The sequence below is a fragment of the Ahaetulla prasina genome, chromosome 4 (genome assembly GCF_028640845.1).
Source record: "Ahaetulla prasina isolate Xishuangbanna chromosome 4, ASM2864084v1, whole genome shotgun sequence".
NCBI lineage: Eukaryota > Metazoa > Chordata > Lepidosauria > Squamata > Colubridae > Ahaetulla > Ahaetulla prasina.
This window is the reverse complement of record NC_080542.1, coordinates 124,357,237-124,371,739: the sequence shown is the minus strand read 5'-3', so window position 1 is coordinate 124,371,739 and position 14,503 is coordinate 124,357,237. Positions and strand designations below refer to the sequence as shown.

The 14,503-nt window shown below is 38.5% G+C and overlaps 1 protein-coding gene across 1 annotated transcript; it reads right to left on the bottom strand.

Moving 5' to 3' along the window:
• Nucleotides 1–818: 818 nt before the first annotated feature.
• Nucleotides 819–14,096, bottom strand: FZD1 (frizzled class receptor 1). Its single transcript, XM_058182238.1, has 2 exons — nucleotides 11,511–14,096; nucleotides 819–9,946 (listed from the first exon to the last, which is right to left on the bottom strand). Exons 1-2 carry the CDS (start codon nucleotides 12,978–12,980, stop codon nucleotides 9,815–9,817), a joined length of 1,602 nt encoding a protein of 533 aa, XP_058038221.1. The 5' UTR covers nucleotides 12,981–14,096; the 3' UTR covers nucleotides 819–9,814.
• Nucleotides 14,097–14,503: the final 407 nt, after the last annotated feature.

The window sequence follows — 14,503 nt, the reverse complement described above, 5'->3', positions numbered from 1 at the left end:
ATTCTTTTACATTAACTGATTAGTATAATAGTAATCATTAGAAAGATGGTAGCCAGAAAGAAGTGAAATATATATATGTATGTATGTATGTATGTATGTATGTATGTATGTATGTATGTCTTTGGTTATTCGGGTTTTCTCCCGCGTAAAATTGGAAGTGCCTTGGCGACGTTTTGACGAAATCCCATTCGTCATCTTCAGGCTAGGTGTTTACAGCTTCATACTTCTAGGAGAAACATTTCTCCTAGAAGCATGAAGCTGTAAACACCTAGCCTGAAGATGACGAATGGGATTTCGTCAAAACGTCGCCAAGACACTTCCAATTTTACGCGGGAGAAAACCCGAATAACCAAAGACCTACATACAAACACCCGCGAAAACCTCAGAATATATATATATATATTCATTTATTTATGGAATACCAATTCACATATTTTCACCATTTACACTACCACTAAAGAGGTACACTTCAATGGTACCAATAGAAGAGAATAATTGTAGCTTATTGTATGATTGTAGAATAATTGTGTGATCTTTGGTACACTCTGACCCTGGTGGTTTTCTTGCAGATGGTATATACCAAACTAGGTAACATCATCAGGAGCACTTCAATAGACTTTGCAAGCCTTAGTATCATTTTGTTATAAAGAAAAATGGAATGAATAAATGAATCAATTAATGAATCAACCAACCAATTAATCAATTGATTGTTTGTTTGATTAATTGATTTGTTTATTCATTCATTCCATTTTTCTTTATAACAAAATGATGCTAAGGCTTGCAAAGTCCATTGAAGTGCTCCTGATGATGTTACCTAGTTTGGTAATACAGCATCTGCAAGAAAACTACCAGGCTCAGAGTGTACCAAGGTAATTAATTGATAATTAATTAATTATCAATGAATGGAGTGTTTTATTACAGTCAATTACCAATACATGAAGAAAAAAATGGGACATTATTGTAAATATAATTGATCTTAATTATCAATATTCCAAATTGGAAAACAAATAGTTCCCACTTAAATAAAAAAAAATTGTATCTAAGAGTATCTTCTGAATCATGTATTATGTTTAGGAAAAAAGCAACACAAAATAAATCTGAACTAAAGCAGAGAGAGCTTCCAATGCCTTAACTGTGGCAATAATTTTGTCCTTGTGGCAGAAATTCAGAGCCAAGATATTGAATCTTCAACTTTATAGAGTTCAACTTTGCATTTCTAAAGAAAAAAGAACATTAGAAGCAACTCAATCCACATTCTACCAAGTAGTGATGCTTCAAATTCTTTATTGTATGCCAACCCTTCTTCAGTTGGAATTTGGCATTGCCTCTGTAGAAGTTTGCTTGATAAACTATCAGCCAAAATACTGGTGAAAGTTATCTTCCTTAGATGGTTTGTTGATAATGTTGATTATCTTCTTCTTGGAATAATACTACTATGGTGACACAGCAGTTCAATTTTTGGCACAGTTAGGGCGATATTAAGGCATCCTAGAATTAAGTTGCAAATCTTTGATCTGGATTTGCAGAGATATAGGACCAGAACTTTTTATTACTGCAGTAATAAAGGTTTTGTGGTAAACTTTCTCTTTACCTAATTACTTCCTACAGAAAATGACATTTCTGTACATCTATGGTCTTGAAGGAAAAGTTCAGGAATATGCCACCACAAGACTGTCTCTGTTGTCTCTCTTGGATGGTGTGATCAAGATAGCTTTGTATGGGCCAATATGCCACCATCTTAATCATCAAGAGCATTCTGAATTAATTTCTTGATTGTGTTAGGCTGATAGTGAACATATTCTGTTTTTGTAAGCAAACATTTATTTATTTCATTTATTTATTTCACTCTATTACAGTTGATATTTTGATCCTGAATAGTAAATAAAATAGATTAAACAGGAATAAATATAATATTTAATTATGTGAAGAAATCAGAACCTTTTGTTTCCGTGGATCAATCTAAAGAGACAACAAAATTTAAAATATTGATTTTTGAAAGAAAGATACTAATTATCTATAATTATCTAAATATTTAAATAGCTCATATCATGTTTTATGCTACTTCAAGAATAAATATTTTTCAGGCACACCTTGAAGTAAAACAGTTCTCTGATCATTAAAGTAGTATTTACACAATGGTCAGTTGTACGCATAAAACTTTTCTAGTTTCCAAGGACAAAATATTATAGATTTCTTCTCCTTTCTAATCGCAAATAATTCCATAAAGACCTATTTTATCAGTAATACTTAACAGTATTTGACTCTGAGCAACTGAATAATCTTTATTGGCTTATCATATACTGATTATTATTAACTCAAAATTGGTTACTCATAGGACTGTATAATCATCTGAAGCAATCAGGTGTTTTGGTATGAGAAGGTGGTTTTGTATGTATGCTTAATATAACATACTTCTATTTAATCTCTTTAACAAGGTGATGTTGACAAAGCAACTTGCCATAGTAATCTATTTGAGATCTAAACATATAAATATATGTGTTTTGCTGTAGGTTTGAGAGGAAACCACTGTCACCTATCTCCACTATCTCCATATCAGATACACTAACAACAGCCAAGCCTCCTATAACTAGTCCCATCTCTTTGGGGGCCCCATCTCTGGTAATTACAGAAAATAATATGCATGGTCTATTTCACAAACAAAAACCTGGAAAGGCACCAGGCCCCTGACAAGATAACTCTTTCTTGTTTGAAAGCTTGTTGGCCCACATCTTCATCTACATCTTTAATAAATCACTAGAGATGTGCTATGTTCCTTCTTGCTTCAAACATTCTACTAACATCCCAGAGCCAAAAAAACCCCTTCCATCAAGGAACTGAATGACTACAGATCAGTTGCTCCGATATCCGTAGTTATGAAAACATTTGAAAGGCTAGTGCTGTCCCATTTAAAAACCATCATGGATCCACTGTTGCAATTTGCCTACCGAGTAAATAGATTGGCAGATGATATTGTCAATATGGCTCTGAACCACATCCTACAACTTCTTGACTCTCCAAAGACCTATGCAAGGATCCTTTTTGTAGGCTTCAGCTCGGGATTTAATACAATCATTCCAGATATTCTTCTAGCTAAACTAAACCAATTAGCCATGCCTAACCACACTTGTAAGTGGATTATAAGTTTTCTAACAGACAGGAAGCAACAGATGAAGCTAGGCAGAATCACATCAGATACCTGTACAATTAGCGGGGGAGGGCAGGGCTGGGTGCTCTCTCCACTTCTCTTCTCAATATATAGCAATGACTGCATCTCAGAAGATCCGTCTGTTAAAGTACTGAAGTTTGCAGATGATACAACAGTGATTGGTCTCATTCGAGACAACGACGAATCTGCATACAAACAGGAGGTTGAACAACAAGCCTTGTGATGTGGCTGGAACAGTCTTGAACTAAATATACTTAAAACTGTAGAAATGATAGATTTTAGGAGAACCCTTCCTACGCTATCACTACTCACAATACTAGACAACACAGTAGCAACAGTATAGACCTTCAAATTTCTGGTTCTATAATATCTCAAGACCAAAAATGGACAGCTAACATCAAATACGTCATCAAAAAAGGACAACAAAGAATGTTCTTTCTGCGCCAACTCAGAAAGCTCAAACTGCCCAAGGAGCTGCTGATCCAGTTCTATAGAGGAATTACTGAGTCTGTCATCTACACCTCTATAACTGTCTGGTTTGGCACAACAACTAATCAAGACAAGCACAAACATTCAGTAATTAGAACTGGAGAAAAAATAATTGCTATCAATCTGCCTTCCATTAAGGACCTGTATACCACCCAAACCAGAAAGAGGGCTGTGAAAATATCTATATACTCCTCGCATCCTGGACATAAACTGTTTCAATTTCTACCCTCAAAACGATGCTATAGGGCACTGCACATCAGAACAACTAGACACAAGGACAGTTCCCACCCCCCATGCCATCACTCTGCTAAATAACTGATTCCCACAACACTGTCAAACTATTTAGAAAGGGAGTATAACCATCATTATTCACATCATTTTCTTAGTTTCTTATGATTATAACTTTGTTGCTTATATCTTATGATTTATATTGTTTACTTAGTATCCCAGTATGATTTATGTTGATTCTTAGTGTCCATGATTATCACTAAGTTTTGTATCTAATGTTTTATGATAAATGTATTTTACAGTGACTATGATAATGATCTATCACTATTGTTATATGTACACTGAGAAGCCAGTTCATAGTGGCCCACGGTTGTCCCGAAACTTTTTTCAGGAGGCAACTGGACTTTGTTTTTTCTTTTGAAGATGTTTCACTTCTCATCCAAGAAGCTTCTTCAACTCACTTTTAGCTATACAATTTCAAAGGCTATTACACCCTTTGAATGATGTCGAAGTAGGGATGGGTTTCTAGAGGAAAAATTGCAGACTACAGGAACCATTTGCATCACTCAGGTGATCCTGAGGACACAGAAAAACCTGCATGTGCTTCAACGACCCTCTAAAAGGATGCAGATGACCAGCTGTCTGCAACGAATAGAAATCCTTCTGTTCTCCACTTTCCTGTCAGAGCTGAAGAAGCTTTTTGGATGAGAAGTGAAATGTCTTCAAAAAAAATATATCAAGGAAGTCCAGTTGCCTCCTGAAAAAGTACCTTTGGGATGTACACTGAGAGCTTATGCACTGGAGACAAATGCCTTGTGTGTCTAATCACACTTGGCCAATAAAAAAATTCTATAAGGATTGGTAAAATGCCCTATGCAATTTTTTTTATTTAAATAACTTAGAATCAGGGGTGAAATCCAGCAGGTTCTGACAGGTTCTGGAGAACCGGTAGTGGAAATTTTGAATAGTTCAGAGAACCAGGAAATATGACCTCTGGCTGGCCCCAGAGTGGGGTGGGAATGGAGATTTTGCAGTATCCTTTCCCCAGGAATGGGGAGGGAATGGGGATTTTGCAGTATCTTTCCCCCGGAGTGAGGTTCGAATGGAAATTTTGCAGTATCCTTCCCCTGCCACACCCACCAAGCCATACTACGCCCTCCAAGTCACACCCACAGAACCAATAGTAAAAAAAATTGTATTTCACTACTGCTTAGAATATATGGCTATCTCACATAATAATCCTAAGTGGTTCACAACAACCAATAAAACAAGTTAAAACTGAACAGCTTTTCCCATCAGGTATCAGATTAATTCTAACTTTAATTTCCTGAGTCCAGCCCAATCCTGTCTCAATATTTGGGGGAAGAGCCAGGCTTTCATGGCCTTCTGAGAGGTTAAAGGGCTAGTGGCCATTCAAATCTTTGGTAAGAGGCTACTGCAAAGGGCAGGGGCAGTTACAGAGAATGAACACTTCTGAGGCTTTATTAGATAACAAAATGTATGGAAAGGATCCTAGAGCATCCTTTCCCTACCCTATGTGACATAGTGGAATGGATAGATGGGGGGAGACAGTCCTGAAAAATAATGAGGGCCTATGGCATGTAGAGTTTTAAAGATGATAGACAGAACCTTTAATTACAAAAGCAATTGGAAGCCAGTGTAGTTCAGAAAAAGGTGGTGCCCTTTGGACAAACCATGGAACACCCACAACTGCCCACACTACCACATTTGGAACCACTGCTGCTTCCAAATTATCTTCAAGTGTGCCCATGTAGAACTCATTGTAGTAATTCACTTGGGATTTTTTTATCAGTGTTCCTTCACCAGAAATAAGATGTATTTACAGGTATAAAAAGTTTTTAAAATTAATAAAAGTTTCCATTAAAAAAACAATTTTATATTTTTATCAGCAAGGACATCAGCAGAGCCTCCAGGAGTTAAACTTAGTTCAAGAAAGACTCTGTCTACCTTAATCCACCTGAGTATATTATATTTACATACACAAACATACACATTCATGCACACATACATAGAAATACACACTATTTATTAAGTTTGCAATAGAGAAACTCAAGAGCTTTCTCTCTCATAATATTGTAGAAATGTATATTCAGTAAAATTGAGTCTATGTTAAGACCTGACAGAAGGAAGTATATATAATACATAATTAAGGGTTTTACTGCTGAAAAATTCATTATGGACATTTGCCTAAAAGCAAAAAACAACAAGATAGATATGATGAGTTAGTTACCAGTGGCTGTTAGGCAGCCACATTGCATCCATTAAAGTTGCAAGGGTAATGGAACAATTTTCTGGCATTCTACCAGATACGGGGTGGCACGGATGCTGCACCAGACACCATGAATGACTTCATTCTCCATCATACACAATGACATAATTGGTGGTCTGCCACCAAAGTGTTTAATCGAAGGTCTAGGAAGGGTGCCAAGAACTGCAGTTACATAATTATTTCCCACAAAGTTTACGATCTAAGGAGGCACATTATGAAATCCTAGTTGTCATAAAGCCAGGTGACCTAGTTGTTACATAGAAATACCATTGCTTTATGTCTTGTTGGATGATTTCCAAAGAATATTTGCCTAGAACAGTGGATCTTGGATTCATGGTCCTTGGTTCTAACATGAAAGGTCCCTTCGAACATTCAAGCACCAGTAATCAATGTGACAACACTTGATGTCACCTTTATTGCTGACCGTTTTTACAATGGATAGCACTATTTGCAGCAAATTCCTCAAGGGAGCTGCTATCCCATTAGCCTTTAGCATTTTAAACATTTGCATGCAAACATTCAACTATTGACACCCTGCATCTTTAAGTAGATAGGATTGAACTGCAGTGTGAATGAGACAATTTAAACTGATAAAACAATGGCTGTTTGAGCAACTAGACCAGTGTTTTCCAACCTCCTGAAATGGCGTCCCAACTTTAGAATTCTCCAGATGGCATAGCCGTTTCTGAGAATTCTGGGAACTGAAGTCTTCTCTCTTGGAAGCTGGCAACTTTAGAAACATGGAACAAGGCAAGCCAAACCAACTGCCAATCTGATACACAGTGCTGTGTTTAGCCAGCCCACTGGAATGTCTGGAAAACTGAATGGAATGATGCTTTCCTCCAGTGATTGAATTTAGAAAAATATGTAACTCTGTCTGTTAATAAACTGCAGGTACTCCAAAAGAGGCTGTGAAATCAGAGTTACAAGCAAACCACACAATTGTCAGAATCAAGATTCTGAGGAAAACATTCAGTTGCCAGATTGCTTCCAAGGTGTCTTAGTTGTTGGGGTAGTGGGTGGCTTTAGAAATTGGATGGATTTAAAATCCATTGTTTTTTTCCCTCTTTGCTTTCTCATGAATACTTTTTTGTGCACGATTGGAAAACATGAACAGGAAGAATCTGAGAATTGTAAATATTACGAAGGAATGGAGATATACAATTCTGCAGGCAAGACAAAGCAATTCCATTAAAAAGCTTGTCTGGAAGCACTGACTTTCATTGTGTCCTTTTATAAAGCTCCTTTGCGTAAAAATTTCACAGGAAGAAACTGTTTTAAAAATAGGTGAGCACCCCTAAATTTTGCAATTTAAAATCAATTGCACTTAAGAACATTGGTATATGAATTATTTCCTTTGCCCTGTTTTTGAGGGGAAGTCAGTGTTTTTACATCCATTCATACAATTTCTTTTTCCAAACATCAAATTACTTTGCACCCACTATCACTTTATTTGCAAGTAAATTTCTTTTTAAAGAATGAGGAAGATTGCTATTTTAATTCCAGTGAAATTTATGGAAACGTGAAAAAATCCAAGTAGATTGCTAGGATGGTAGCAAAGGGTTCTGGCAGTTTTTCTTTTTTCGTAGAAACAAAGGCTACAACATCACATAGGAGGCTGGGTTCCCCTGACTGAAATGAATGGGATTTGCAATAGGCAGTAGTGTGAGGTTTATATATTCTTTGCTAGAAAATTATTGCATTGTGATACAATTCTCTCATGCATCCACTCAAGAATAATTTCACTGAATTCAATTAAATTTACCCAAGGTATGAAGCTGCAGCCACAAGCAATGTTATAAATGAACCTTGATTTCCCAGGAAGACTAGTCAGGTATTAAATGTTCCTCTTCTTAGTAAATGCAATCTCACTGAAGATTGTAAAATTATTACTCATTTATTTTTATCCCTTTATTATTTTCACAAATAACTCAAGGAGGCAAATATATCCAACACACCTTCCTCTTCTTATTTTCCTACAACAACCCTGTGAGGTGAGTTGGATTGAGAGAGAGTGACTGGCCCAAAGTCCCTCCAGTTGGCTTTTGTGGCTAAGGTAGGACTTGAACTCATATTCTTTTGCTTTCTAGCCTAGTGCCTTAATCACTAAACCAAACTGGCTAAAAATATAAAAAATAAAGCTAAAAATAGTTTTTATCTTTAACAGTACTACTGTGGTGGGATGAGAAATTAATGGTTTTCTCCTTATTCTAAAAATCTGACAAAAAATAAAGTATCTTTCCACTCCGTATCAAACAAATTGTTGAAGAATAAAAGTTCTCATTCTTTAAATCTAAATCATTCCCATAGCTTATTTTTAAGATGAGGAATCAAAATGGATAATTCACTGTCCCCTCATAGACACAATAGCATTTTGTCTAAATTCCTGTCATCTCTCTTGTATTTTTAAATCAGTGGTGAAATGATTTTTAGGGGAAAAATTTTCAAGATGAGCTTAGCTTTTGATGGCTGCAAAACACAATATATCTTCATATTAAATAAGATCCTTGAAATATGTGTATGTAAATAACAGTAAAAATATAAAAATAACTGTACTAAAAAGTGTTGAGTGATAATAAGATTTAAAGTCCTGACATATCAAGTCATTATTCCGAAATCACATTTTCTAGGAGTAAAAATCATCTCAAGAGTTTTTCTTCTCTATCTATATGCATACATTTAGCTTTGAATAAAAAAGGTCAAATACATGCTATTCAGTTAAAACTGTAAAATTCACCTGAACAGAGTGACATACCCAATAAATTTAAGGTCACTTCATTTTTTAAAATATATTTTGATACTAAAATTTACAAAGCTACAATCAAATGTATTTTACCATTTTAGAATTATGAACTCAGGGTATGGAAAGGTATCTAGATAGGTATCTCTCTCTTTTTAATTATGCTATCTCTTTTTAATGTCTTTTTAATGTCATGTTACTGCATATGTGTTTATAGTTTTGACAACACTCAGCTAGAGTTATTGAACAGCTGATTATTTTCTACATTTATTATACGGTAGCAGCATAGGAGAAAAAGCTCCTTTCAATCAGTCTTTTAAAAGAAACAACCTATTATAAGCCTTTTACCTTCTACTGCAGTGATACCATCAGCTATTCTGCTTTCATTTCCTATATACTACTTACCGCAATCTGGGGCATCTACGTTAACCGACAGAATTAAGGCAAAAATACTATATAATGTGGGCATTTAAAGAAATACAAAACCTTAAATTCTAGTATTAAATAGGTGCAATTAATGCTAATGAAATGTCTGTAAATAATTTTAAAAGAACGAAATAATTCTGTACAAAACAATTTATTTAAAAAATTAAAATAGGTATTCTTATATATTTATATATAAACTTCTATTGTTCTATAAATATAAATGATTTTGACATAGTGAACAGAAATAAATGTGTACCAAATTGACACAGTTATTCATTTTAGGATATGATTAGTCAAAGATTATATTTTTGGCAGGAATATAAATAAAAAGTTTGAAACGATACATCATTAGAGTACCAAGTCTGTTGTGTCATAGAAACGATTAAATATGAAAATGAGTTTGTCACTGAAAACTGACACATCTTGTATAAACCTATTACAGAAGTATGAGCTGTAACAGTTTATAGAGAGACTATCAACCAATCATAGACAGTTTTTGCAGATTTACATATAAATGACTACACTGAAACATCAGGCTGTTGATTCTTTTGGGTTTCAAACATTTTTTCCCCTCCTGGTAGCATAAATCATCATTCTTTCTGGTCAGCTATTAACACAAAGAAATGAAATCCAACAGTTATAAAGATTTGCAGAAATAAAAATGTCAATGTCAAACATATTTCAAAAATGCAAATAATCCAAATTGTTGAGAGTTTTTACTCTGTTTATTCCCCCAAACCTTTATTATTGACCACACTGAACTGATTTGCAAAAGCCTTTTCAGCAGGTTTTTTTTTAGCAAATTCATTGGGGGGGGGATCTACCAAGGAACAATGCTAATAAATGGGGTATCAAATTACAATAAAAAAAGAGAGAGAACAGCCTTCTTGCTCACTGCAGTGTTAATAACAACAGCCAAGAGACTTATTTCTACAGAAGATACAAAGCAAATTGTAAGCTCAATATATTACAAAGTTAGGAGAAAAGTTACAGTTCCTTAAAATCTATCAAATATATTTGGGAGATGGTAAGAATACTTGACTCCCAGCTATTCCGTTCTGCACCTTCATAGGACACAACTTTAAACATAGCTTAGAAAGAACCCTTTTGCTGGCTGAAATTTTCTTCCACAAGGACAAAACAGGTAGTTAGGTGAGACAGTTCTCTTCAGCAAGCTCCTCCCACAATATTCCTACAACAGGTAGAATGGCTTGTTTTCTTTCCTCTTCAGGTTACACTGAGGAAAGATTGGTCCACTCTTTGTTTGCAGCTGGTGTGCAACACAAATCCCATTAAGTGTGCCACCAACAACCTACTAGGCAGGTTTCCTGAAACCAACGGTTCCTGATTGTAAATGGCTCTAACGTTAGGGTCAATTAAAAATCTAATCTTGGATTTACGAGAAAAAGGTCTCTTAACTTCTATTTTTCAATGCTGCACTGAACATAAAATATTTGTTTTCTTGTGTTTAAAAACAGAAAAGTCTGAAAAAGGAGTTTAAAAATGTTTTAAATATGTACGAAAACGCTTTGCAACTTAAATACAAACATACTTACAAAATCTTACAGAGACTATTTACAACAATCTCAAAATCACATTTCCAACTTTCAGGACAAATTTAATCCAGATGAAGACAAGGGGGAATAATAGCATGTGCCTCTATCAATGTTCTTAGGATCGGTTTTCTGTGGGCTGGGGAGAAAAATTTCTGACCTAGATGATTTCAGGGTATATGCATTTCTCTTTCTCTCTCTCTCTCTCTCTCTCTCTGCCTGCTCTTCCAATCTCTGGTCAGGCTGCGGAGAAACAACAAAGTTGATGTGTGAACAACAAGCTGATGTTGAACTTCACACTGTAGTTTCTCCTTGTTTGCTGTTGGTAAGTCTGGTATAGAATTTCCTCCAGGAATTGAGTGTTTTTCCAGACCAGATCCAGAAGCCTGAAGTGATTCCCACAATTAAGGTCATGAGATATTTGATCATGAAGACCGTGAAGTCTGGGCTCATAGGGGGGTAATGGTAGTTACTGGGGCAAGGAATGGCATAGCTCTTGCAGCTTTGAGCAAACCAACTCCTTTCCCACTGTTCCCTAAATGCTTGCTCATAAAAATAACAGGCAATTACTATGGTGGCAGGCACTGTATACAGAACACTGAAGATCCCAATCCTCACCATTAGCTTCTCCAGTTTTTCTGTCTTGGTGCCATCGTGCTTCATAATAGTTCTAATTCTGAAAAGAGACACAAATCCAGCCAGGAGAAAAGAAGTACCAATGAATAAGTATACAAACAAGGGTGCCAGCACGAAGCCACGCAAAGCATCTACATTGTTGATGCCCACAAAACAGACACCACTCAGCACATCACCATCAACCTGTCCCAAGGCCAGGATAGTGATGGTTTTGATGGCTGGCACAGCCCAAGCAGCCAAGTGGAAGTATTGGGAGTTAGCCTCAATGGCCTCGTGGCCCCACTTCATGCCTGCAGCCAGGAACCAGGTGAGAGACAGGATGACCCACCAGATGGAGCTAGCCATACCAAAGAAATACAGCATCATAAACAGGATGGTGCACCCTTCTCGCTTGGTGCCCTGGGCCACAGTTCGGGAACCATCATCAGAAAAGCGCTCATTACACACCACTTTCTCTTCCAACAGAAACCCTGCAATGTAGGCCACAGCCACGGCAGTGTAGCACCCCGAGAGGAAGATGATGGGTCTCTCGGGGTAACTGAAACGCTTCATATCCACTAGATAGGTGAGAACTGTGAAGAGGGTGGAGGCACAGCACAGCACAGACCAGATACCAATCCAGGTCCGAGAGAAGCGCAGCTCCTCCTGCCCAAAATACATGAGCCCATGGGGGCGTCCAGGGTCACAGGGAGCTCCGCAATCTTTCTCGCCCAGGAAACGGTAATTCAGGTAGGAGGGTACCTTGAGCACCCGGGGGCAGCTGAACCTGCCCGCCCGGTCCGCCAGGTGGCTCCCTCCGCCGCCCCCGCCGCCGGGCCTGAGTTGAGGATTGCTGGTCCAAAACTCGGGTCCCAGAGAGGGAGTGGGCGTACCGCGCTCGGAGGTGTTCTGGCCCACGCAGAGCTCTCCGGCACCGTGCACGGGGAATTTTTCGCAGCGCAGCGTGTCCGGCCACTGGAAGCCGAACTTGTTCATGAGCGCTTCGCAACCCTGGCGCGCCCGCTCGCAGAGGGAGCGGCAGGGAGGCAACGCCTGTTCCAAAACGGTGCAAACGGGCGCGTACATAGAGCAAAGGAAGAACTTGAGCTCCGCCGAGCACTGCACTTTGACCAGCGGGTAGAACTGGTGCACCTCCAGACCCGCGTCCTCCTGGTTCGTGTGACCCAGCAAGTTGGGCATGATGGTCTGGTTGTAGGCGATATCCGTGCACAGCGGGATGGTAATGGGCTGGCAATAGCCGTGGTCCGGCACGGAGATGCCACGTTCGCCGTTGTACTGCGGCTGAGGTGGCGCCTGGCCCCGAGCGGAGAGCATCGGAGCCTCTGTCCACACAAGCAGCACAGCCAGCAGCAGGAAAAGCCAGGGAGCGCGCCCTAGGGCCTGGCTACCCCCTGCTGAAGGCGAGGCTGCTTTGGCTCCGCTGCAAACTTGCCGACTCCACTTCTCGGCCATACTTCTTCGCTGGCTCCTGACGCCTTCGCTGCTTCGATCGACGACGTTTCCCGGCCCGCCGGGTTGCTGCTGCTGCTGCGCTTTAGATCTCCTGCCAGCGCAAACTTGAGACTCATGAAGGAAAGGCAGGAGGGAGCCAGCTCAGCAGCTGTTGCCGCCGCGCACTCTTCAACTGCGCCGCCAACCTTCTCTTCTCCGCCGGGCAGAGCGCAGAAGATCCAGCTGCTCTGCTTCTTGTTGCTGCTGCTGCTGCGGCCGCCGCCGCCTCTTCTTCCGCCACCGCTGCCGCCTAACCATTTGTGGCAATCCCTCAAGCCCTCTCTTCCTCGAACCGGTTTCCAGGCACCCCGCAGTCTGCTTTTCACCAAAAGGGAGGAGCCTTGAAACCGACGCCTAAGTTTGCCTGCGTTAGGGACCGTCGCCCAATATTTCTTCGCGCTTCCGAACGCAGTAGAAGTGGAGGTGGCCGCTTACAGAATAATTTTCTTCTTCTTCACTTCCCTTCGTGACCCAGTCCAACTTCTGCGAGACACGAAAAGCAGGAACGGGCGGTTGTGAAAGGAGGTCAATGCTGGCGGGGTTTGCCTTAGAAAGAAAAAAAAAAGGTGGTGAAAATCTTGGAAAGTTAGCCCCATACTTTGCAAGCAGCTAATGAATGGAAGGAGTGCGGGGAGCAGGCATGGAAGCAAACTTCTTTTTTGCCTGAAAAATGTACACGAATAAAATACATTTTAAAAGGAGAGGATAAGAGGTAGCATGAGATTATAGGTAACGTTATGAGTAAAAAGTTTAAAAGAGTTTGCAATCGGGAAAGTTTCTGGTATATTGAATGAAACAAACAATAGATTTAAACTTAATGTTAACCGCTTCAAACTTGATTGCAGAAAATATGATTTTGTTACAGAGTCGTTAACACTTGGAACACACTACCTGACTCTGTGGTCTCTTCTCAAAATCCCAAAATCTTTAACCAAAAACTATCTACTATTGACCTTATCCCATTCCTAAGAGGGCTGTAAGGGGCGTACATAAAAGCACAAAAGTGCCTACCGTTCCTGTCCTATTGTTTCTTTTCATTATATCCAATTAATATAGTTATTACATACTTATGCTCATATATATGCTTATATATTATATGGATATTTCATTTCATGTTAATGCCTATTATATACTGATATGACAAAATAAAAATTAAAAAATTAAAAAAATTAAAACCCTAAATGTTTTTATTTGAAATGTTTGGAAACTGACTAGGGCAGCTTCCCGCTTGTCCTTCTTCAACGAAATAAAAATGAAACAAATACCTTTTTGAAAAAAAATAACTAAGAAACTTTATGGCATGACCTCTCCCCAGAAATTTAAATTTAAATGACAAATTCTCCCCCTGATTAGAAAATACATCAGAAATTTCATTAATGAGGACTGAAAGATTCACTTGAGTAGATAACTCTGAGAACTAAAGATCAAGCCCTCCTCAAAATACAGGAATAAAGTTTAATGTCAAATGGAACCCTATTGTGCAA